Source organism: Amia ocellicauda, chromosome 18 (assembly GCF_036373705.1).
Source record: "Amia ocellicauda isolate fAmiCal2 chromosome 18, fAmiCal2.hap1, whole genome shotgun sequence".
Taxonomy (NCBI): domain Eukaryota; kingdom Metazoa; phylum Chordata; class Actinopteri; order Amiiformes; family Amiidae; genus Amia; species Amia ocellicauda.
Window position 1 is genome coordinate 13960973 of NC_089867.1, and position 26393 is coordinate 13987365.

General features: G+C 39.3%; 1 protein-coding gene across 2 annotated transcripts in view; it reads left to right on the forward strand.

The window, feature by feature from the left end:
• The first annotated feature begins 8031 nt into the window (after positions 1 to 8031).
• mocos (molybdenum cofactor sulfurase) overlaps positions 8032 to 26393 on the forward strand; it is a 95230-nt gene continuing 76868 nt past the window's right edge. For both annotated transcript variants that reach the window (XM_066690849.1, XM_066690850.1), the window contains exons 1-3: positions 8032 to 8372; positions 15404 to 15493; positions 16912 to 16978. In XM_066690849.1, the coding sequence (XP_066546946.1) occupies positions 8045 to 8372; positions 15404 to 15493; positions 16912 to 16978 (485 nt within the window). In that variant the 5' untranslated portion in view covers positions 8032 to 8044. The remainder of the gene's footprint in view (positions 8373 to 15403; positions 15494 to 16911; positions 16979 to 26393) is intronic.

Below are 26393 nucleotides of genomic sequence, written 5' to 3' on the forward strand. Positions count from 1 at the left end.
AATCTATTGCAAGCTTGTATTTGTGGACAGCCTGTGCTGGATTCATAGAATTACAGTGGAAAAGGGTCATTTAACATCTGCATAATATAAGAATAAAACAGGGAAGATCACCATTTGTGCACGATGACTGGTGGTTACTCAGAGACTGGCTGCACTTCCACATCTACAGAGAAACACAACAACACGCCCAGGTCCTGGTTTTATTCTGTTAGCAACATGCACTTTGTGGTTAAAGATTAAGTGGGAGACACTGTAGATTGAGCCCTCCTGTGCCTTGCAAAAGTAGAAGGACTGAATACAGCTTATAAAGGAATTTTAGAAGCTAAATACTTGACCCTATTACTAATGACTAATTTCAATTTTTTAATAATATATATTTATTTTCCCAAAACACAAACCCTGTCATTCCCCATTTTGAAATCCATGTACAGTATCAGAACAAAGTCTATGATCACTTTATTGTGTACACATGGAAGCTATTTGTTAAATGTATGTTTAATGCACATTGCTGTTTTCTCTATTGTAACAACAGAAGAAAAAATTAAGGATGAATTACAAGAATCGATCCTGTAATACGCTGAGTTGTGAGCACATATTTTGTATGGTCACCAATCTTCTTGGCGTCTGTTTGTGGAACATCACAGTTAATCACGTTAGAGTAAAAGTATCAATCATGCTAAGTGACCCAGGTTTGTAATTTGTTCATTATGACAGAGAGAAAGGTAACATATACTGCTCTCACTGATACAATCTATTGAATCCTAGGGAGTGCCAGCTTTCCAGATGAATCCTGTTCCAAGAAATCCATATATATACATGTAGTTGAAATACATTGCTCTGCCATGTGTCACTGTTCACTGAATTATTATTACTGTAATTATGATCTATTTAAATTAAATCACTATTAAACTTATATGTTATAACAGCATCTAGAATTTGTACTACAGATGCAAAAACGAACAAATATGTAAGTACATAATACATAAATAATGAAGGTATGAAAAAACTATTGTGCCCAGAAACTCTACAACTGAACACTGGGCTTTGAGAGGGCTTTGGTTTCACGTTCAGCCCAGGTTATGGACACAAAGCACGGCCCACAGTACACACTACACAGTACATACTACACAGTCCACAGTACACACTACACAGTACACACTACACAGTACACACTACACAGTCCACAGTACACAGTCCACAGTACACACTACACAGTACACACTACACAGTACACACTACACAGCTCACATCCCAGTTCTCAGTCTTAGATTTCTTATTTCTTATTTCAACAAGGGTATGGCTCAACTGGTACAGAAAGTCTTTTCAATAAGAAACCAGAAAGTATATCTATGAGAAAAATAATTTCAAAATGTCTGTATCAATTATCACAAACTCTGATATTATACTGCACCCAGGCCCAGGAATTCACTGTGCATTTCAACTATGTGTGGTGTTTGTTGTTTGTTTGTTTGTGTTTTTAAGGTGTAAATTGGTGCTTAGCTTCCTGCTGTGTAAGACCTTTTTTAATTTGATTTTATCATGCTGGTGCACTTGAGCCTTGAGTGTGGAGAACTAAAATTAGGCTTTGGAGCGTGTCTATAAATTCTTAAGGTAATGCCTTAAAGGATGTAGAAATAAAGTCATGGAGTTGATATTTTCAGTTAGCTCCCCAACAGTAAAGTCCAACACAAGTGGCTGCATCCATCACCGGCATTGAGAAAGATGTGTGATTCCCTATGTGAAATTTAGAGACACAGGCACACAGAAATATTGTTTTAAAACTGGGGAATAAGCTACTGTACAGTTTGTAGTCCTTGAACATTGGCCATGCAATATAAAATCACCTTAGACCTCCACTCTGCTATAGGGTAAGTATGAACAAAACAGAGTTAATGATATAAATAAATATATACTTTATTTTTTAAGATTAAACTCGTCTGGGCTGTAAGCATACTTTCTAAGACAGAGATCCAGATAATTAGGTCTCTGTGTTCCAGGTAGCCTCCCTAATAATGTGATCAAAGGTAAGTGCTGGAGGGCACGGTTAACACTGAACATGTAACCTTCAACTTCTCCAGCCTTCTGCCAAGTACTGTAGCTAAATTGTGAGGCTCATGAATGCTTTAAAAATACAGCATCATTCAGTGGAGATCTTTCCTGACTGCCAGGCACTTTACACCGGTTATTTTGAGGCACTTCAGAACATCTATAAGTAGCAATTATCCCCATTAGATTCTAGTTGTTATCAATAGGTTTGCAGTCTTTTCTTTCTGATTAAGAGGTAATTTCCCACAGGATGTTCTCAGAGTTGTTACTTTTCTGTACTCTTATTTTACTCCCGATATAGAAAACAACACTAAAACTGTAGACAGGTGGATGCGTAGATGTACAGCATAGATACATCAGTTTGAATCCCAACCCCCTACAAAATTGCAAATTACAGGCTCAGTACTTGAAGGTGGGTTTGCACTTGACACAAGAAGCCTTGGCTTCATAAAGAGACACAATCAAGAAGTGGGATTGTAATTTGTGATGAGCAGATTGGATGAAATCCTTACTTCAATCCAGAACCTAGTCTAGTAAACATGTATACATTCAGGTGTTGAATATCTGAAACTGAGCTGTCTTAATTATGTATGTATGTAACTATGTATTGGGGCATCAGTGCTGACTTGTTTTTAAATATCAAAACATACACTTTTGCTTTCTTCTATTTATTCTTTCTTCTATTAGATAATTAAATAGTCTTTTCATAATTTATTTTTCTCTCCGCTCATTTCCCATACAGTCTAGTGGAGACCTACTTTTATAATGTTAATTAACCAGCAAACTAAATTAGCACCTGTTTTTTGGAAATAAATTTACACTTTTTCTCATATTAGTCAAATATTAGATGATCCTGTAAATGTACCGCAACCCAATTTGCCCACTCAAAGCACAAACATAATTTAATACATATTATTATTATTATTATTATTATTATTATTATTATTATTATTATTATTATTTCATTCTTAGCAGCTGCTCTTTTTTTACATGAATATATTTACCTACATATGTATATGACATTATTCAAGTGTGAGAATGAGGAGCATAAAAGCTTCTATGACCTCATCAATCATGACTGAATGCTGTCATTCCCCTGATATTTTTGCCACCTTTAACACACGTTTAAATAATATAATTGTCACTATTAAGGCACAACCTAAGACTACGGTGCAATAAATATACGATTGAAAACAAAAATCAGACCTCTGGACTAATTCTGATGCGAAAAGGAGCTTTGATCATAATTATTTTCCCTTCTTCTCATCCTATCATTACACACAGCAATCATACATAATGATATTCTGTATCTACCAATGTCAGGGTCTGTCAGCTGAGAAGACGAGGTGTCAGCTCAATTCCTGACACGAGGTTCAAGAGTGCTATTTAGATCGTTTAACGGCATTGTTACCAGGCGTCATATGTTGGAATTAATTATTGTCACTGCCTTGCTGACAGAAATCCCTTTGGAAATCTCCACTAGAAATTTTCAAGGTGCTTTTGAATGTGTCCATTGTCAATGGCAGTGACACGCCAGCTAAGTAAAGTAAATTAAGTGCTGTATGGAGATCATTGGCTAATGGAAATGATGGGATTTATTAATAGTGTCATCCCCATCCGTTATCTCTTATTCTCTCAGCAGGGTAATCAAGTCAAGCCTCCTCGAATTCAAATCTTCTTAGGATTCCGAAGATTCCACTAAGCAGGGCCCGGGGAACATTTCAATAAAGACCTTACAGATTAGGACAGAACTTTAATCCACTACTGGGTTTCCTTAAAGTGTTCTAGCATAGACTGTTCTAGACTCTTCAGTCTTGGAACTTGTTCTCTTCAGATCTTTGATCCACCTACCATATGTGTACTGGAAGGAAACGCAACAGGTAATAAGATCAACTGTAAAGCATACACTAACTCTGTTTCATATTTACTTCCTAATGTTGTTCACATTATGCCATGATAGCTATTGTTTAGTTAACACTAGGTGCAGATTTCCGAACGTAGGATTGGATAATCAGGAAATCAACCCATTTAAGAGTCTAGAGCCCAAGAGTCTAGCCAGTTGCATTCCAGTGTCATATCATAAACACTGCTTCTTGGAACATGTTTATACTGCCACTATCATATATCTATTTGTTTATTCTTCCACATGACCTCAAGCATATGCACAGAGGAGAAAGACAACGATGGAATTACAATATCTCAACCCATACAAGCACCTCATGCTGTAGAATGTAGGTTATCTAAAGTACTTAAGCGCATCAGTGAAAGAAGCTTATTAAAGCACAATGAAATGAGTTTTTAGGTTTGGAGATATCTTTTTTTTTTTTTTTACATCTTATCTTTGTATAACAGATTAGCTGTGGAATGAGTGAAAAAGCAGAAGGAAGGGGAGCAGCAAGCACTGAAAAAGTACTGGTTACCCTGTAGGACAAGAACATGGCTGGTAACGGTGATCCATAAAGAATCGTCTCACAAACAACCGAGTGGCTGATTTTCTGCAGAAGACATGTGACTTGTATCCCCACCCCAACAGCACGGTATAAATCTATTTAATTTAGAGGCAGTTTTCCTCAGTTGAGTTCTACAGAGGGAATGTGTGAATAATAATAAACCCAAGGCCATCATGCTTTTTTAGCTTCCTAGAACAACCAAATGTATTTATTAATGACTAAAATTGACAACCAACTCCAAGGCCTTTTGCATTTTATTTAATTAATTTACTGTAATTTAATTTTTCTTTAACTCGAATTTGCATAGTCTGTGTTAATTAGAAGTGCCCCCGTGGATTTATTGCAACTCGGTGCAGCACAGTTAGTTGGCACAGTTTTTTTTTTTCTTACCTAACAGTAGCTGGGGCATCAGTTTCCTTGGAAACACTTTAGAAAGAGAGTGTTTGCTAACTCAGTTTCAGGTCACGTATCTCACCTGCAGTTAATCAGATCATTTCTGTGGCAGATCATGTACTTATAATGAGTCTGCTCACCACAGAAGTTTCTGCAGTCTCTGGGATTGCCGGCTGTGTGCCAGATATTAGCCTTGCTTGCCGTGCTGGTGGAGCCAAGTATTAAAGCCCCGGTTTGGTGTTTTTCACTGAAGAATTGTGTTTTTCATACTATGTTTATTTATTTATAGACTTTGGTGGTTTGTCACGTGTGATTGTTTTGTGTTATTCTCCTCATACCCTGGTTCCAATTATTTCAGAACAATTGCAGTTCATCAGAGACAAATATATATGCCTGGGATTGTATTAATTGGCTCCAAAAAGAACCTATTAACAGTCCCAGTGGGGAGCAGAAAGGACCTCATGTCACTCTACGGTTTAAACATCTGTGACATTGCAACACTACTTAGTCAATTAAAATTGTTTGGAAAGATGGGCCAACTTTGCTTTCATCAGATTTTTAATTCATTTTATATTTTTTACAGCACATGTGTGGCCGATTACCTTTACCACTGATTATTTTTTAATTCACTCACTAGTATGCTTGGTATAAATCTTACACACGCACTACACAGCACAGCCTTGAACCGCCTACTGACTGGGTTGTATAGCGGCTGTACTTAATAATTAAGTTATTCAATACTGGAGTTTTATGCAATGGCAGAGGAGGACTGTTGTGGAAATCAGGCCTAAAGACTGCAGACCTGGCCTTGCACTTTCCTCAGATTCGTGTGGTCAGAACCAATGTCAGAACAAGAAAGTTTCCCACTCTATAATCCAATAAGGTGAGGCCCGTCAGCGCAGTTAAAACAAGCTGTCTGTTATTATTCCTGACATTCTGCCACATCTAAATATTTGATGTCTTTTTTTTACTGATTTATGGTAATGTAAACATTCAATCCTCAGCTCCTGCAATCAACGGGACCCAAGTCCTCTTCTTGTGAGCTCAAGTGTCTTTGTGTTTTTCACTCAGGCTGAGTCTTTAATATTTAACTAAACTAATGTTAATGGTTTCCCTAATTTAAACCGACCTACGAACCCTGCAGTAAAGTAGGTCACCAGGATGACAGATTGTCCTCAAAGTAAACAGTCATATTCCAAACTGCTGCCCAACCTATAGGAACCTGTAACAAGATCACAGTAACTTTGCAGCAATAGCGTCCGTCAGCTTTGATGCATGTAGTAGGTTGCCTCTCAGAACGCAAGAGCCATGCTTTGTAGAAATGTGACAACAGTGTTACACAGCCCTTCATAAAAACACGCTTAGTTTACATGCAGGAACTCGTTATTATCTGCCCCATGTGACGCTCGGTTTACATAGCCTGGTGAGAATTGTACAAATGAAATACGTGTACAATTATCATGCAAGTGTCATGACTCCCTGTGAGAAGATGTGAAGTGGCAAAGACAGCTTCAGAAAGAATCTATTCAGAAATAATCTAGTGCTGATTTCATTCTAATATTTTTTCATCCTTTCAGCAGCCTAGCAAATGTCACAACAATAATATTTAATTTGACATCTAATTTCCAAGCTGCTGTTGATGACTGTAGCTGTTTTTTATGCAGTAAGACCAATTTCGTGATATAAGTAGTGTCATATTTTTTCAGTTGGCGGGAGATGGGTGAAGGTGAGTGTGTGTGTTGGGGGGGGGGGTGGTGGTTGTTAAAATGGATCTTATTAAGGAAGCAGCTCTCTGTCACTAATTTAAATATTGATTAATTCGCTTCTGCTTGGAAATACTCCCTCAAGGGTCTTTCTTATAAAAGGTTCATTGTATGTGTGAATGGGGGGGGCAGCTGGAATAATTTTATGACAACAACATCATATATGATTCCCTGTTGGCACTCTCTCTAAGTGTACCGTATGTTGAATCCCTGAGTACACTCTGCTAGGAGATATGTGCAAAGTTGCAAATATAACTATTGGCAGCCACTGATTTAACTCAATTCAATCAAAGTGAATATTTACTAATACCCACTGAGATTACTCATAGGAAGTATGGTTTGATATACGATATGTTTTGAACTAAATTCATAAGTAGACAACACTTGTTCAAATAAACAAACATAAATAATCAAAACAGTATTTGTTCTTTTTCCATTGCTTGATTCCATAAATAGTGATTTATTTATTAGTTTTGCAAGAAAAATACATAATAAAAAGAATCCTCCAAGCATGAGAAATTTGGTTCAGACTGAATATTTGTATCAGGGAAATTATGAAGTATGCACTTTTGCTTTTAAGAGCGATTGAATTGGGACAAGATTTTTCCGGGGATGTCTGTGTCTGAGATCTTTCTATTCCCAAAGAAGCCTACATTCAATTCCTTATGTACTTTTGCTCCATTAAATTGAAATACAATCTTGTACCGGTGTTGAATTCAACCGCTGTTCAAGTTAACCAGTGTGATTGAATCAGCATTGTAATTATATTTCAAATACACTGCTATTTAGCTGAAAGTAATCCATTAAAAAAACTCATTCAAACTCATTAAATGTCACTACCGAAATAATAAAAAAAGCTATTTTACTTGTGATTGCTTTATAATATCTAGAGAAATGTATCAGACATATGGAGCTTTTCTGTGGTATTGTTGATTAAAAAAGAAGGTTACATTGTGTATTTGTCTAAAACTATTGTCTACATTCATAGCTCAAGACAGCACAAGTAGGACAATAGGGCTTCTGAGAGTTTATTTAATGATTCCAGGCTCCTGCTGAGATGCATTGTAAAAACCCTTGGAAATGAACTAGGTGAAAGCATAATTGGTTTCAGTTTAAATCATAGCCCAGCCTTCAAAACGAAAAAAAGAAGGAAAGAAGTTATTTCTGCAGCTTTATTTGATTGATTTCTTAACCACAGCCCTCTACTCGTCTAGCATGATTTTACAAAACCTGCAACACCTTCACTCTTCAATGAAAGCATGCACAGCTTACTTCAGCAGGTCCAACATGTGGTTGTGTAAAAATGCCCCAGTGAAATGTCATTGCAACGCCTCGGACCTGCGGGCACTTTGCACATCAGCAAGTCCTCCCACTGAACGAGTTGTGAATTGCATGTGTTTAGCGTGCTGCTGCTGCTGCTGCTGCTGCTTTAGTGCGCATGGCTTTGGGACAGTAGATCAGTGGCCAGAGTTTGCCCGGTGTGTGAGCTCGCAGTATCCGACACTACTGCACATGAATGTCGGGGTTTTTTGTATGGCTGTGTGTTCGCAAAACCTGTCCGTTGTAGGTGTCAACATACAACTAAAAGTGAAAATGGAGGCGCATGCATTTGGCTTTAATGACGTGTGCACTTTTGAAAGTTTCCAGAAAGTGTGGAAGCACTACGGCTACAGCGGCGACCTGGAGGAGATGAGAAGAGAGCAGTTTGCAAGGATGAAAGGTAGGATGAAAGAAAAAAAGAATCAGGCAGAAGTATATGCATTGAATACGAGTAGCTGACGGGTGTCTTTCTAGACCTGTACCCCAATGCATTGTATTAGGACGCACCGAAAGTGAAAGCACAGTCTCCTGCAGCAGGACCTGCACACCGTCATGCGCAGATGTTTGTTCGTGGAAATGAGTTTGAAGTGTTTGCAGTAGTTGCCGATCAGGCCGCAGCCTGTGACGCGCCCTGGCTGCACTGTTGCAAATTGCTTCGCCGTGACTTGTTACGTGGGTCGCGTCCTTGCAGTGGTGGAGCTGCGCGGAGCTGCGCAGATCTGCGGAAATGTGCGCTGCACGGACGCGACCCTGAACAAAAACATGCAGAGCAGCGAGCATTTCAATGCAAAACCACCAATGCTATGAAAACTCATTACCAAATAGGAAATTCAAGTGTTTATACCACTTAAAAAGTCGGGGTTGTTTCTATTTCTATACATGTTTTATAAGTAGTTGCAGACAGAGCATGGGAAACCCAAGTCACATGTAGATATATCTCGAAGTGTGTTTCAGATAAGAAATGAATGAATTCGAGATAACTTTACATTATTTGCTGATATCTCATTTAATTGTATCGAAATGTGTCAAATTCATTTCACGATCTCTCAAATACACTTTGAGCCATCTCTTAATAACGTCCTCTGTATTTTGAGATATCTGAAAGACATCTACCTGTAGATGATCACTTCTTGTCTATTCCTTCAGTTATTAACACCTGGACTGGCAACATACAGGGAGTTATTTCAAGACATCTCTAAATGTATTCCAGATGTCTTTGTGAATTGCAGATATCCTATTTTCAAGTACATTTGAAGATATCTTCAAATAATCTGTAGATACCTCTAAGTTAATTTGCCTTGCCATATGAGTGGGCATGTGGAAGTTAGGAGCTATTTGCTTCATTACAGGTAATAGAGGAGTTTCTGTAAGTCATCAAGAATTTGGGCATGACTGCTCATCAGCATTGAAACTGTTTCCCCACCACACAGAGTTCATGTTTCCCGCTTTATCAAGATCTAATCAATAGAGAAACACAAGGAACAAATCAGTGGAAGTGTTTAATCTTTTAATATGAAAAGTTTGTGTGTATGTGTATTTTTGGTGTGAGTATATGTGAGAAAGAAATAGAATATTGAAAAATAACCATTCAAGTGACTGGGGCAAAATATTTGACCAATGGTCATGGCCAAACGGGGCATTTAAGAATACACGTTATTCTCATTTGCATCAAGAGACAATCATTTAACAAGAAATGTGTTCACATCTATTACCACAACTTTTTGTTTTTGTTATATGTAATTAACGCAGCGTCATGGTGTATGTTCTCAAGATCGACTCCCCCCCCCCCCTCATGTGTGTATATACAGCCCTGGAAAAAATTAAGAGACCACTTAACATTGATTTCTGATCTTGGAGTGGTCTCTTATTTTTTTCCAGAGCTGTATATGGATGAATGCATAAAAACCTGGTCACTAAATGCAAAAATGACAAACTGGAATCAACACAAAGGAGAATGGAAAGATGCATGCTTGGAATAATAAGAGGACAACAATGGATCTGAGAACAGACGAGTATGTGACATTACTGAAAGAGTGAAACTGAGAATGGCAATGGGCTGCACACATTGCAAGAACAGACCAAAGATGGACAAAATAAGCTATCGAATGGATCCCAAGAGATGGAAAAACACCTAGAAGGAAAACGCATAAAAGATGGGAAAATGAAATAAGATATGCTGGTGTGACCTGGAAAAGAGACACTGTACATCAGAACAAGTGGAAATAAATCTTGGTGAGGTATACCGATATATACACCGATACACAGTACTGTGCTAAAGTTTTAGGCAGGTGTGAAAAAATGCTGTAAAGTAAGAATGCTTTAAAAAATGGACATGTTAATAGATTATATTTATCAATTAACAAAATGCAAAGTGAGTGAACAGAAGAAAAATCTACATCAAATCCATATTTGGTGTGACCACCATTTGCCTTCAAAACAGCATCAATTCTTCTAGGTACACTTGCACACAGTTTTTGAAGGAACTCGGCAGGTAGGTTGGCCCAAACATCTTGGAGAACTAACCACAGTTCTTCTGTGGATTTAGGCAGCCTCAGCTGCTTCTCTCTTTTCATGTAATCCCAGACAGACTTGATGATGTTGAGATCAGGGCTCTGTGGGGGCCATACCATCACTTCCAGGACTCTTTGTTATTCTTCACGCTGAAGATAGTTCTTAATGACTGTTGCTGTATGTTTGGGGTTGTTGTTATGCTGCAGAATAAATGTGGGGCCAATCAGATGCCTCACTGATGGTACTGCATGAAGGATAAGTATCTGCCTGTACTTCTCAGCATTGAGGAGACCATTCATTCTGACCAAATCCCCAACTCCATTTGCAGAAATGCAGCCCCAAACTTGCAAGGAACCTCCACCATGCTTCAATGTTGCCTGCAGACACTCATTCATGTACCGCTCTCCAGCCCTTCGGTGAACAAACTGCCTTCTGCTACAGACAAATATTTCACATTTTTACTCATCAGTCCAGAGCACCTGCTGCCATTTTTCTGCACCCCAGTTCCTGTGTTTTCGTGCATAGTTTTGTCTCTTGGCCTTATTGCTTTTTGGTCACAAGTCTTCCATGAAGGCCACTTCTGACCAGACTTCTCCGGACAGTAGATGGGTGTACCAGGGTCCCATGCTTTTCTGCCAATTCTGAGCTGATGGCACTGCTGGACATCTTCCGCCTTGATATTTCTGCCTGGGAGAGACCTTGCTGATGCAGTAGAACTACCTTGTGTCTTGTTGCTGTGCTCAGTCTTGCCATGGTGTATGACTTTTGACAGTAAACTGTCTTCAGCAACCTCACCTTGTTAGCTGAGTTTGGCTGTTCCTCACCCAGTTTTATTCCTCCTACACAGCAGTTTCTGTTTCAGTTAATGATTGTGTTTCAACCTACATACTGAATTGATGATCATTAGCACCTGTTTGGTATAATTGTTTAATCATACACCTGACTATATGCCTACAAAATCCCTGACTGTGTGCAAGTGTACCTAGAAGAATTGATGCTGTTTTGAAGGCAAAGGGTGGTCCCACCAAATATGGATTTGATGTAGATTTTTCTTCTGTTCACTCACTTTGCATTTGATGAATATAATCTATTAACATGTCTATTTTTGAAAGCATTTTCACTTTACAGCATTTTTTCACACCTGCCTAATACTTTTGCACAGTACTGTGTGTGTGTGTATACAGTATATATCTATATACACTCACCTAAAGGATTATTAGGAACACCTGTTCAATTTCTCATTAATGCAATTATCTAACCAACCAATCACATGGCAGTTGCTTCAATGCATTTAGGGGTGTGGTCCTGGTCAAGACAATCTCCTGAACTCCAAACTGAATGTCTGAATGGGAAAGAAAGGTGATTTAAGCAATTTTGAGCGTGACATGGTTGTTGGTGCCAGACGGGCCAGTCTGAGTATTTCACAATCTGCTCAGTTACTGGGATTTTCACGCACAACCATTTCTAGGGTTTACAAAGAATGGTGTGAAAAGGGAAAAACATCCAGTATGCGGCAGTCCTGTGGGCGAAAATGCCTTGTTGATGCTAGAGGTCAGAGGAGAATGGGCCGACTGATTCAAGCTGATAGAAGAGCAACTTTGACTGAAATAACCACTCGTTACAACCGAGGTATGCAGCAAAGCATTTGTGAAGCCACAACACGTACAACCTTGAGGCGGATGGGCTACAACAGCAGAAGACCCCACCAGGTACCACTCATCTCCACTACAAATAGGAAAAAGAGGCTACAATTTGCACAAGCTCACCAAAATTGGACAGTTGAAGACTGGAAAAATGTTGCCTGGTCTGATGAGTCTCGATTTCTGTTGAGACATTCAGATGGTAGAGTCAGAATTTGGCGTAAACAGAATGAGAACATGGATCCATCATGCCTTGTTACCACTGTGCAGGCTGGTGGTGGTGGTGTAATGGTGTGGGGCATGTTTTCTTGGCACACTTTAGGCCCCTTAGTGCCAATTGGGCATTGTATAGATGCCACGGCCTACCTGAGCATTGTTTCTGACCATGTCCATCCCTTTATGACCACCATGTACCCATCCTCTGATTGCTACTTCCAGCAGGATAATGCACCATGTCACAAAGGTCTAATCATTTCAAATTGGTTTCTTGAACATGACAATGAGTTCACTGTACTAAACTGGCCCCCACAGTCACCAGATCTCAACCCAATAGAGCATCTTTGGGATGTGGTGGAACGGGAGCTTCGTGCCCTGGATGTGCATCCCACAAATCTCCATCAACTGCAAGATGCTATCCTATCAATATGGGCCAACATTTCTAAAGAATGCTTTCAGCACCTTGTTGAATCAATGCCACGTAGAATTAAGGCAGTTCTGAAGGCGAAAGGGGGTCAAACACAGTATTAGTATGGTGTTCCTAATAATCCTTTAGGTGAGTGTATATATATATATATATATAATATATATGTGTGTGTATTTGTATGTGTGCCTTCCACTTGGAACACTTGTAATTTCAAATCAAAATCTCCTAAACTGTATCTGTTATCAAGCATAACCATTTAATACAATCCTAATATACCTAAATTAATGTATTATAACATGAGTCTGCGCTGCATGCAGATCTGTGATGTTGACTCTCTGAAATGTGTAATTAATGGCCAGCAACTCCAGGGGAATCAATACAGGAATACCAGACAATGTTGCACACCCCCACACTGGAGACTGGCTGTGACTAGAAATAATTGCAAAGGTTCAGCTTTATTGCAAAGCACAAGCTTTTGCATGATTTACCACCCAGAGTTACTGAGTGCCCTGCATTTACCAGATTAAGGTAAATAAAACCATAGATACTCAATGCACACTTACTGCTCTTACAAAAGAAAAGAGAAGCTGGCACTCACTTCTATAAACCTATGGTTTGGTTATTAAATATGCTCCTGCACTGTCAGTTGTGAACAAAATAAATGGACAAAGCTGAATTGATTTGCAAATTGAATTTTAGATTTAGTTCCTTTATTATGAGATGTAGCCCAGGGAGGTTATTTATATACCAACACAACCCAGGAGATATTAACTATACAAAAACAAAGCAAACTAACTAAAACAATGCCCAATATCACCCTCAAACAGACAATTAGCAGGAGACCTACATAGGATTAAGTGTTTTTGCCTGTTCCTTATATTAAGATATAAGAGTTCAAGTGGAATTAACTTTTAAGTTGCTTACATTCCCTTACAGGCACACATTACAATAATATAATACACATATACCCCTGTAACAAAGTGTCCAAAGAATCTAAGAATAAAAATTGATTACTGAAGCGCAATGACAGTAACTTGGAAAACACTGAGATAATTATTCATACGGGGCCAGGCTTTTTAAAGGTGCCTCTAAACAAAAAGTAATGAATGTACAAAACTGAGCATTTAACATTCAAACAAAATGTAGACCCGAGTCATTGGAGATGGAAACTCCTGTAGCCCCCTGAGCAGGAACAACCCCACCGCACATTTTCCCCACTAGGTTTTTTGTATCAACACGTTGAAAGTCGGTTGTTGGACTGTTGAGTGTGAATCTGTAGTAGCAGGCTGAGTGATGAGGAAAGGAAAAGGAAAGACCTTGAACGTGCAAATCCAGTGAAGTATTGATATTCCTATTAATTAATTTCAGAGCAACATTCTCATTATTTGCACATAAAATGTCAGAGCTAAGGAGCAGTGTGGAGTAGCTCTGGACTCTGAAGTAGAGGATTGTGGATTCAATCCCAGGTGGGGGACACTGCTGTCATACCCTTGAGCAAAGCATTGTACCTAGATTGCTCTAGTAAAAACCCAGTAATGTAGTAACATTGTTCTTTGTGAAAGGAGCAGAATAGTAGACTACACAGAGACTCCTGTTCCAGCGCCTGCTGTACCTGTACCGTCTCCTCTCAGGGATTTGCTGCTATAAATCAGTCTTAAGCTGAACACCCTCACGTTTTGTCCTGTCGTCCTCACAAGCCTGCCAGACCAGAACGGTGTCGAAATGTGTGGTTCTGTTATGATGTGCACTAATATCCCCGGGGGCTGAGCTAAATGCATCAAACTTCTCTTACTTGGCACTTAAGTTGAATGTTAACCCAAGCTGCCAGAGGTGAAACACACTATACTCAGGGGATATAACCTCCAGAAATAATCGAGAACCAGCTATAAAAGGAGTTCACACTTTTATTCCTTGGTATGTTGATTCTTCCTTTTCTGTGTGTGTGTTCCAAGATTCTCCGTTTGCATTTTGGGGGTTTTCTGCTCATATTGATATACTATACTGCCGTTGTTGGTAGCTGCTCTGGCCAGATGACTGAGACATCTTCTCAAAGCTCATTGCACAGATGTGTGTTGCTTACAGGTGTCTGAAAAAGCATGGTATGTGACACTGAAATATACTTTCCTTTCAGCAATAACCTTCATAGTATACCTGTTTACTTAGTTAACATGAACTCAAACAGTGACATAAAAACGACATATGCTATGAGATGCTTCTGGTATGTAAGTGTTTTTGTGTTTTCATATTGACCGCAAACTACAAAAACAAGTAGATCACAAATAATCTGACCTCTGTATTTCACTCACTGAGAACCACAGCACCTGCTACACAAGTGATGCTCGTCTTTTGCTCGAGGAACAGGTGTTGAGAGACAAAGTATTGAAATGATACAGCAGTGACATTCCCTATCAGAGGGGACGAGATTTGATACTCTATTTTTGTAATCACTGCAATGACACAGTGGCCTTTGAGAGGACAAGATCATTCTTACTGGATATCTGAACAAATACTAGTTAGATAGTATCAACCCAAGCAGAACAGTCGTTTTTTTTTTTTAAATGTATGTATTTTCCCGTCTCCTTCCCCGTCCCAGATGGAAACGTTAACTTTCATTTTTCTCTTTTATTTCCCTGACAGGAATGACTTATCTTGATCACGCAGGCACCACACTCTTTCCGCAGTCGCAGATTAAGGGATTTTCTCAGGACCTGGCAGAAAACGTCTACGGTGAGTTATCGTTTTGCGTTCGGTTGTGTTCAGTCTGCCCTGACCGTGCTCACGGTATCGCTTCACGCATATTTCAAAGTCAGAAATCAGCCTCATTTCCTGCTTATCATAAGACATATTGCCAAATTTGTTTCACTTCAGAATTTATCTTATTTAATTTTCTTTGTATGTTCCGAAATTGTTAATTCAATTTTTTTGCCCAAATCCGTTCCATTTGACCTCACCCCTCGATCAACACAGTGGCGAGACGAGACAAGACACATGTCCCATCCCGTTTAGGGTTAGAGTAACTCTTACAACAGGTTACCACAGTAAATGTACATGGTAATTTGGTAGTTTACCCATAATTTTACCCTGCATGTACTTACCTTTGGCTTGGTTTTCCATGGTTTGCATTATAAGTTACACCCCTCCATGTTCCACCATGATTTCTCAGAATTCGAACGGACTACAGATTTTAAAACCGAACCATACAAGCCAAACGAGAACAAAGAAATTTATGGTGTTTTGACAGCATTTATGCCAAAAGCAGGTAAGCTAGGAATCAAACCACATGCTATTCAATTGATGAAAAAGCTGCAGTTAAAGGACTATGAAACGCATTCCTATTGTGAATCTGAATCTGCTGTCCACAGGTAAGTGTCTCTAGAAAAACAGAGTTCCCATTTGATTGATACAAGGCTGTTCAAGTGGAAATAAAATGGCAATTCCCTCAACCTCCTCCAGTCCCCAGCCTCTTCCTGCTGAGTTTGTTTAGTTTAATAAGACCTGCTTCGACTCCTCACACCCTGAGCAATTCCTCTCTCTCTCTCTCTTCTCTTCCTTTTCATGATATTTTTCCTGAGTCTCTTTCTTCCTTTGTCTGGCCTTTTCTTTCCACGGTGTCACTCTCACAGCATTCCTGTCCTCAGTGTGTGTAACTTGTTCGCCTCCAAGTGTTTATCTTCAGATCTGATCAAGAGATCCCATCAGAATTCAACAGTAGAATACCTGGACTGAGGATTTCCAATGACGGTTATTTTTAAGTAGTACTGTAATTCATTTCTCTCTGTAGGGGATATAGTATTCAGTCGAGAATTGGAAAACGTTTGCATTTACAGTCCTGCAGAACTAGCAGGAGCCAATAAAATAACCTTGTGACAGTCTGTTGTCTTGTTAAGTTGATGTTCTTTAAAATATTTCAAACTCCACCCTATCGTATATTATCATCCAGTTTTATGTGTGTCTCAAGAGGCTGACCCAATATGGTTAAGCACTGGGATGCTGTAGATATGGGATAAAAATCATAGATACACTGGAAGCTCTGAATGATAAGAAAGCATTTGAAAAAAAGCGTAAATTATGCTTATATGTTATCTTCAGTTCTCTGTAGTGTTTTGAACGTTGCATAAAGAGACTTTGAAATGTCTTTCTTTCAGGCAATCCTCACAGCCACAACCCCAGCAGCCGTCTGACACATGACACAGTGGAGCGTGTCCGATACAGGTAAAATCACAGACACAGAAAGGGACATCAGACTCTTCTGTTCCTCTGGCTTTCAAGTCAGTCAGACTCGCCTCTCCATTACTCTGTTTTCATATCGATCTTCTTAGATTTGTGTGAGAAGCTAAGCTTTGATAATTTCCTGTTCTGGCTTCAGACCTGCATGTTTTTATATAGTGCCGTGGTGGAGAAATGGTTTCGCACACACTTTGCAAAACGAAAGGTTTTCTGCCTGTCGGCTTTAAAAAAACACAAATCCAAAACATGACACTGTGAGTTAAATGTGAGCACAGATATGTGGTCACTGTCACATTTAATGACAGTTTCATTTCCTTGATATTTAATGCAAATCAGAATTATGTGTTACATTTTCTGCTTATTTACAAGGAGCTGGCAGGAATGTGTCCCCGACTAGATGCATCATGTTTTTAAAACATTCACTGCATAACACTGAAGAAACAATTTACATTCATGCAATTAAGCAATTAAGGTTAAGTTACTGAGTTGAGGCAGGAGTAAGAGAGAGATTTTATAGATGTGAGAAGCACTTTAAAACTCATGTCCATTGAGTGACAGGCTTGTATTTGATGATGATTAAGACCAAGAATAAGGGTTGGTGTCAAGACTTACTATTAGTTGATTAGGTTCTTGTTCTCAGTTGAATTTATATCACATGTCCCAGGAGGATCCTTTTCATTCAATCCCATTTTTATTCTCCTCTATTTTAGGATGTTGGATTTAGCCTTTTTTTCTGATGTTTTTGTGTTGATGTGGAATTATTTTTGACTAAGGCTTATTTTAAATCAGAAGTTATTGCACCACATATGCTATACTATACAATGGCTACTGCCACAGGAGACCTCTTGATCGGGAGCAGATTGTTGTTTTTGCTTTGATGTTTTTGTAGGATCTGCTGATTCCAGGAAGTAGTGGGTTTTTAATGAATAAATAAAGAGGAAACTCTTTTACAATTCAGACATTGTTAAAACACTGGATTGTAAAAAGCTCTCAACTGTGCTATATATCCAACCAGGCAAAAACACGCTGTGTTTTCAGTAGAGGTCCTGACTGTAATACATTTAGTTGGTTAGTTAGTTCAGTAAGTTTATATTTGCTGGCTATTTATGCAAATATAAATGGGAACAAAACAGCCACTTCTATTTGTATGCAGATCCAAACAAACAAACAGCAAATAAATAAATAAACAAACAAGTGTGGCCCTTCATCTTTTGGCAGGTGCCCTACTTTCTATTTCTATACCTGCTTTGTTGAGGCAACCTTTCAAAATGTTCCTTCCCGCACCGAAAGTCAATCGAGCCGTCTAAGTTTTCAAAACTTAAGTTTGTATTTCCCTCCTGAGGAAAAGAGGCAGTTATGTGATGTTTTAATAGCATTATCAGCAGTTTTAAGATGGTGCTTACCATGACAAGTTGCACTTTAAAATAAAAATAGATTGACTGAAGTCGGGGTTGAACTGGATACCTGTCTTTCTTCTATGGTCTCTCTGCTCTGTAGTGAAACAGTCATGTTTGCTGCAGAGGGAACACAGTGATTGACTTTGTCCCGAACGGCAGAAATGTGTAATGAGACAGTGCTAGCTGATTTATTGCAATGCATTATTTGTATCGATATTTTGAGCACATTCATTATTGGCGTTTCGTTCCCCTGTTCTTTTTTATTTTTTGAAAGTGTGGAATAGAAAATCCTGTGGCTTTTTTTGTTATTTTTTGTTTTCTTTCATCCTGTACAGTATAGATGTGAAAAACAGGCTGAACTACAAGCATGAGGTTATCACACATCTTTAGAGGTTAATAACTCTTCAGCTTCTGCTAGTTCTAAGATGCCCTCGGGGCTTTAAAGCATTCTGCTCCAATCCTGTAACGTTACTATCACGTCTTGCAACCGGAAGATACCTGAACGGTCCAGTAATTCATCAGGTTTAAATTGTGGTCCCACTTGTGCAGAGTGTTTTCACATTATGGTTATAGGACTAGATATCAGCAGTATATAGTGTCCCATGCAGTGAACATAACCATAGCATTAACCAGATTCAATAAATGTTTTGATGTATGCCTTAACCAAGGCAATGTGGAAATATTTTTGACGTCTGTCTGGAGTTCCAAAAGGTGGATGTATGCTTTCCCAGGCCAGCCACAAAAACATAGCATAGAATGGCTAGGATTAATACATGATGTCTTCGAGACAGATCAAAAGTAAATCCCAACCAAAGGGTCAACATAAAACCTCGGCTACCCAGTGCGCCTGCTGTAATGTCAAGGTTTCAGACTGGCTTTTCCGTTGAGGGTCCCTTTAGGAACAAAGTACTGGAGTGGTGCAGGATGCTGATCAAACATTCTGACCTTCCCTGTTTGAGCAGCTATTGTATCTCTTTAGTATTGATCTGTTCCATTTTCGGCTTCTGTAAATGGATATCAAATACCCACGGGCTGAAGGCCACTCTCTTTCATGGGAACATATAACTCAAGGCAAAGAGGCTTCCTTGTCTAATGGCAGTTATTTATGCCCAGCCTTTAAAATACGTTTACAGTATGTCTTTATATATCTCTATATCACTATATCTCTATATCTATATCTCTGTCTCTATCTAGACACACAGATATCTAGAAAGATAGATTGTGATGCCATGCTGGGGCTGTGGCTCCGAACTGCCCTGCATCTCCCCAGACCCCAGGGGAGGAACATTAGGGGGGGAACACCTGACCTCATGAAGGCAGAGCTGAAATACTTCTTTACACTCCAAAAATGTAATTATTTTTCTACAAATGTCCTTGACAAAATCTTATGTTAGCGTGCTTTACTTTCTGCTGTCATTATCAACAGAAGAATTGCTGGAATTAGAATAATCTAAATAAAGTTCAAAGGGGACAAAGTGAAGCTCATCAGTGGGAGCCATGCTGAACGGGTTGAAAATCACATGGTTTCTCTTTACTTCTTTTTCTATTATTTATTATTCTTGCATCATCGTTTTGTCTCCGTTCGTCTTGCTTTTGAGTTAAAAGCTGCTGTGGGTGATTGATTGCCCCCTGTTGTTCGTGCTCTCACTTTGGATGAAGATCAGTACTGACAGAATGCATACATCGCATAAGCAGTTATATAATGGAAAGCCACCATCTTGATATTGGTAAATCATTGATGATATTTTTTGTTTTTGATGAACAAACATGTTTTGCTGTTTTGACCATTTCGACAGTGTTGTTTGGAGCATATCATTTTCTTATTGGCTATGTTATTATTGTCGGTGCTAGAAGCCACCATAAAGACATATTTTCATAGCTGTGAATGTGTTCCTCCATGCAGCTATTGCCTTTGTGCACTTGACCTTTGGAAAACTGTGCCGTTTGTTCTACATGGAAAGATGTCCACTGGGAAGAACAAGCTGTGACCCTTCACTAAACTGGCTTCTAGAGTAAGATGGATGCCTGATGAGTTAAGAGACTTGAATGTGTAGTAAATTAACCTTATGCATCATATATAGCCCTACACACACACAGGCCTCATTCAGTATAGCCTTGAATAAATGTCTGTATGGACTGTTGAAGGTCACCCTTTTTTGTGCAGCACAACACTGTAGTCCGGGGGGCAGTTTGCGAGATCCACCGGTCATACAGGGATCAAGCTTATAGTTTGACTTTCATTAGGATTTTAAACGTTTGAACATCCCTTAACCGGATCCCAATACAATTCCCTTCATTCAGTGTTTAAGAGATTCGGTTTATTGATGAGTACACATTCAGATGTCCCAGGTCTTTGAAGGTAAGACTCCTTCAATCACTAGTCTGACGTGACACGGCGGTGATTTACAGATGAAAGCCGCTGTCATGTATTTCTGAAATCCAGTGACCCCTGAAAGTCTGATGCAGTTTCTCCACTTTATTACAGAGAGGCATTCCGATGTGTCGTTCTGTCCTTTGTGAGCTTCACTTGCTTTTGCTGCCCAGCATTTCATATCTTCGGCATACGTTTATTTTTCCAGCTGTGCATATCTTATGTGTTTTGTCACTTTAGAAGACCCGAGGAGATCTGATTTGAAATGAAATTTTAAGGAGCTTTTTTCCACATTTCGAGGTCACAGCCTAAAGTCCTTTTTGTTCAGTGGGTAAAATATATAAACCAAATTGTGTCTGTGTGGCACATTAAATAGGAAATTGTAAACAAGAAAAGTAATAAAAGAATCAAATCACACTGAGGCAAAATTCACAGAAATGTAATAAGAAAAGCAATACAGAGTGAAGTCGTGAGTTCAAACTGCGAACATAGGGAGAAGAGCCTTGTGTTTTTGTCACCCTGTTTTCCAAGGAGCATCAACAGAAAATACATGCTGACCTACTCTAAACAGCAACTGAGGAATGAGGAATTCTGCACATATTAACTGGGCATCTTTTCCCCCGAATCGCAAATAATCTTGCATCTGTCCACAGAATGGGCAGTAGGTACAGTGTCCTCAGGTTTTCCCTGCTGTCTCACAAGGATTATACCCAGTTCCTCACAGGTATTTTTGCATCTCCTTTCAAGGCTGCTGCAAACGATTCTCTTATGCAAAGCCTGTTTTGTATTTTAGTTATTTGGCCTAATGTTCACAGAGAGATGAGCTGAAACACTTTGTGTTCTGAGCCAAATTCAAACCCAGCTCCCCGGGGACGAGTGCCTAAAGGCTCATGAATTATCCCGCTGAATCTCTTCTCCCATCGCTCTGCATTTTACTTTCTTTCAATCTTGCTCTTTCCGCACCAGGCTTGGCAAGCAGTATGCGACCCTAGCTGGAGCCACGAGCTGGCGGAAGCACGGGGAGCAAGAGGGAATAAAAACACTTGTCTACGGGAGCCTGCATCGCTATTCTGGTTTTGTGTTGCAGGGATAACAGGGCTCCAAAGTGCAGCTGCAATTTTTCACTGGCACCACCTGCATCCTACTGGGAGCCGAGAGGAGCAGGGCACTTACAATTAAGCTTCACAATCTGGAGCTGCTTTTACCGTGCCAGTGAGCCTGAAATGTCTCTGTTGTACTGTGCTCTGAGTCTGGCACCAAGCGACTGAAGCGATTCGCCGTCATCAGTTCTGTTTTGTTTTTCAGGTGTGGTTTTTCTTTGCCTTAAATCTGTGACCTGTTCTGAATGTACACATACCTCCTGAGTTAAATCACATCTGGGCAATCACAGCACAGAATCGTTTTTTTTTCTACTGGGTTAAGGGAAGGTGGATGAGGTTGATTTAAAAAACTAATCCCCATAGAATTTAAAGAATAAGCTACAATGGATAACCAAGACTAGGCAACCTCTTGTACACCTTTAATCTGTGTTGCTGATTACAGGCCTCAGGGGTGTGTTTTCTACAGTTTTTTGCCACTTCATTAGCTGAATGGTTTTGCTTCCCTTTGTTGTAGTTTGTAGCAATGAAAAGCTCCTAAATATAACCATCAGATCTCTGCCTGGACACACGGAAGACCATTGGCTGTGACATCTGGGTGTTCAATATTGAATTTAAGGCCAGCTGCAGGATATGACTGCAGTTGCCCCACTGAAAATTACTTAAAGCATGGAGACGATGAAAATGGACCAGTCTAAATGTTTGGTTTTGTATTCGAGCGATCAAGGAATATCACCAGCACCTTCAACCTTTTCTGTAACCGGTGGAGACAGAAGTTTGTTCTGCTAAAAGTTTTCCGATGACCATATGTGGCTATAAATACTTTGCTTTGCGTTTAGTGTCTAGTCGAAGTCGTCAAGCAGAATATATTGAGGTAGAAAGATATTTCATTTTATGTTTTAAAACACTCAAATCGAAACCAGGATCAGAGGATGAAATTAGAGCTTGAATGGAGACAGATTTAGGACACAAGATGGGAGTTTTTTCTCTTTCTCTGAAAGCACTGGAAGGCTTTTGAAGTCTTCATTCTTCTGTTGTGTATTATTAATTGGAATCTATGAAATAGTGCCCAGCCTAAGTTTGGAAATCTGCAAACTTCTAGAAACGTAATGAGCTATTCGAGATTCATTTTTTTATGTGCATTTTTTTTCTTCCCCTCCAATCTTAAGTTCTTTTATGGTCTTGACTTGTACATCTGACTTTGCTTTATCCACATATGCAATGGACAAAAGTTCAGACAGTAAGGCTGTCATATCAAAGACCTTTCTTTAGATAAAGATCCTCTAATATAAAATTAAAGAAAAGTGCTGTGTCATCTTGTAGTCCTGTAAGCTTTTGATAAATGCCGAAGCCAAGTGCACTGCAATTTATTTATATACGTCCAACAGTATTAACTTATTAAAAAGCAGCACTGAGAATTATTCAATATAACTTAAATGCTTTGTGTCTTTCTGGCAGAGCAATTGAAGATCAAAGGGATTTCGGAATGGAATGAAATAAATCAGCCTGTAGCAAAATATTTCTATTGTTTTCTAAACTTAAAGTGCCTTTCTGTATCATCTTGTATTAGTGTAAAGTTGGGGATGATTTGCAAAGAAGACATTCGATCCCTTTATAATCAGAACCTTTCTTTTTTATTTGCAGCCAGAATCCAACTGTATGCATTTTGTATACCGCCTTCTGTCTCATGAGAGTTATCATGAGATTTAAACATTGTGGTTACAGGATACAGGATATTAGATATTTAGAGTCTCCCAGCTGCAAAACATGTCATGTAAAACCTTCAAGTCAGTGTGGCTGTGAGACAGATCTCATGCCACTCTCAGCAAGGCCGCTGTGAGAAGATTTGAAATAGACGTATCCTCAGAGAATGTATTCAAGGTGGGATGTTCAGAGGAACCCCTTGTGATTAATGACCCCACTTAGATTACTTTACCTCCAATGACAGACATGCCTAGATGCCTTAAATAAGGTAAGTGGGCTTTTACATTCACAAGTGTCTCTGCCTGACGTCGTTTAAATAAAATATGACCTAAATGAGCATCCAGAAGGTTTGAGAGGATTTATAGCCACAGAAATCTGTTGAATGTTTTCAGCAAACATTAACCTTCATTCCCTGCTTTGATGCCTGTATCCTTTAGCAACACGAGCTTCCCATATCATCATTGGAGACGTTTTATCCTAAGGCATGGAAATGTGAGACGTTGTATCTCCCCAAAAAAATATATTTGTGTACACATCCAACACAATATATGGAACTCAAAATCTTACTTCCAGTTAATTGATGTTTTGATGCTGATTTCACCACTGATTTGTTTTAGATTACTGAGTATTTTGGTAATCAATACCCTGCACCAGAGTTAGTGGACTTAAAAGATGTTTTGCTCTATTTTTCAGATTCTTTTACTCCACTGGAAACACAAACCTGTCCGCAACACAGATCTCGGTCGTGCATTTTCCATAATAAAAAGCAACACTGCGATGAATGACTGCAAACGGGTGCCTCAGTCCGCGCAGACCCTCTGTGCTGTGCAACAGATCAGGATCGGCGACCCTTTTAATCTCAGCCTCGCTGGTGTAAGAAGTGTGGTTTATTTTGGGAGTCATTAGTGGTACTTTTGTAGCTTTCAGATGTTCTCCAACCAGGCTGACATTTACAAGATAGCGGCTTAGGGGCGACCAGGGATATAGTTTAAATTCTTTGCCTGGCACGACAGTCTTCACTGTGAAACATTTTCGTTTGTGTACCTTCAGGAAAATCTATGCTTTGTATTGACAAAATAGAAAGAAAGAAAGAAAGGAAAAGAAAGAGACTCATCATATAAGGTGATTTGTATTTCTATTTCTGGAGCTAAGTGGGTGACCCCACATCCACTAACCATGGATGCTTTGCTGTGCACTTTATCTAACAGGACTCATACATAATGCATAAGAAAGCAGAAAAGCCTGTGTGCACTTATAATTCTTATTAGAAAAGCATCATGTTATTGCTTTAAACAAACTAGAGATGTACCATTGCGTAACATGTTATGAGACTGTCTCGGAATGTCTTCATGGACAGCATGATTAAATTGACCATGTTTTTTGATGAAGATATGTGCAATCAATTATATCTCAGCTCTTCATTAACCTTTTTTGAAGTCGCAGTATATTTCTGAGCTAGGTTTCACTGTGCTGGTGTTATATAGTCATTTCTGTGTTAGCTTCTACGGGTAAGCAGCTAAACACATCTAACCACAAAAGTAAAAGCTGACATTTATCCCCAGATGTAAGAATAGTTGTTGGTAGCATTTTTCCCATAAGCCATCTTTACTAAAACAAACAAACTAACAATAATCAGTGCATGTATATTCCTGAGCATCCCTGTGTCTATTGAGGAGATTGCAATATGCTTGGCCATGAATGCCATGCTATAATATGTAAAAGATGTATTGAGACACTGTTGAACAGTATCAAAGAACCCCTGAATACTTCTATGACAGCAAACCCCCCAAGGGGACAAAACACCCTGCCTAAACACAATGGCTCTCCATCGTGTTCCTCTGATTAAAGAGGCTAGTGACATCATCCTTCCTGGTTCCAAAACTGCTTCGTTTTCAGACGTGTTCCCTTGTTCGGTCCTCCTGTGATACGTTTCACTGTTGAATTTATCTCTCAGCTTCAAGACACTAAACCACTCAATCAAGCCTCCCTGAATGCTGCTTTGTTCCTGCTCCTCTTAAGGTTTGCCGCTCTTAACTTAAACGTCAATCTCCTCAGTCCCCGGGAAACTCTCCCCAGTTCGGCTTGTTTTTTATCGTAGGCCGGGCAGCCGAAGCTGAGCACTCATGAGGTTTCAGCGAAGAATAGTACTACTTTATCAAAACCTCTCATTTCCATCAGGCAAAATTGTATTTGATGTTATTGCTCTGTTGCCATTTGTCACAGGTTTTCCCCTGTTTTCTGGGGACGTTATCTGCTCCATATCAGGCCTAACATCTTATCATTGACTGCTGATTATAGTTTCATACATAAAGCGTACTTACTCTAAATGCGTGTGTTGACAGTAAAGTGTTGGCTGAAGTGTTGTAAAACTGCTCATCCTGGGAACTCTCTCAGCCTTTTTTCATGACTTGTTTAGGTGTTTCTTAAATACCTGAACACATTTAAACCCTTGCAGTGCTTCTCTGGGCTCTCTTCATCTCTTCCTTATATGCGGCTGAACACTGATTAGACACAGTGATTTTTAGACTGCAGGACAGAATTTTTCATAGGATAAATTAAAGGTCACATCACAGAAATGCTAAATTCTGTTTTTAATAACAGCTGTAGGCGTAATGGCCTCCACATCCTCCTCTGACTTCATTTTAAATAGTCTCCTATAAGGTGAGTTCAGTTAGAAATTGAATGAGGCAAGAGGGGGAAAAAAATCCAATCAGCTAAACTATTTTATTTATGACAATTGCAAATGCTAAAGACCAGAGCTAGATGGCCGAGTGGCTCACACGATAAGTCACAGTTCACTGTAGAATTCAAGCTGTGTCGTCGAACAGTGA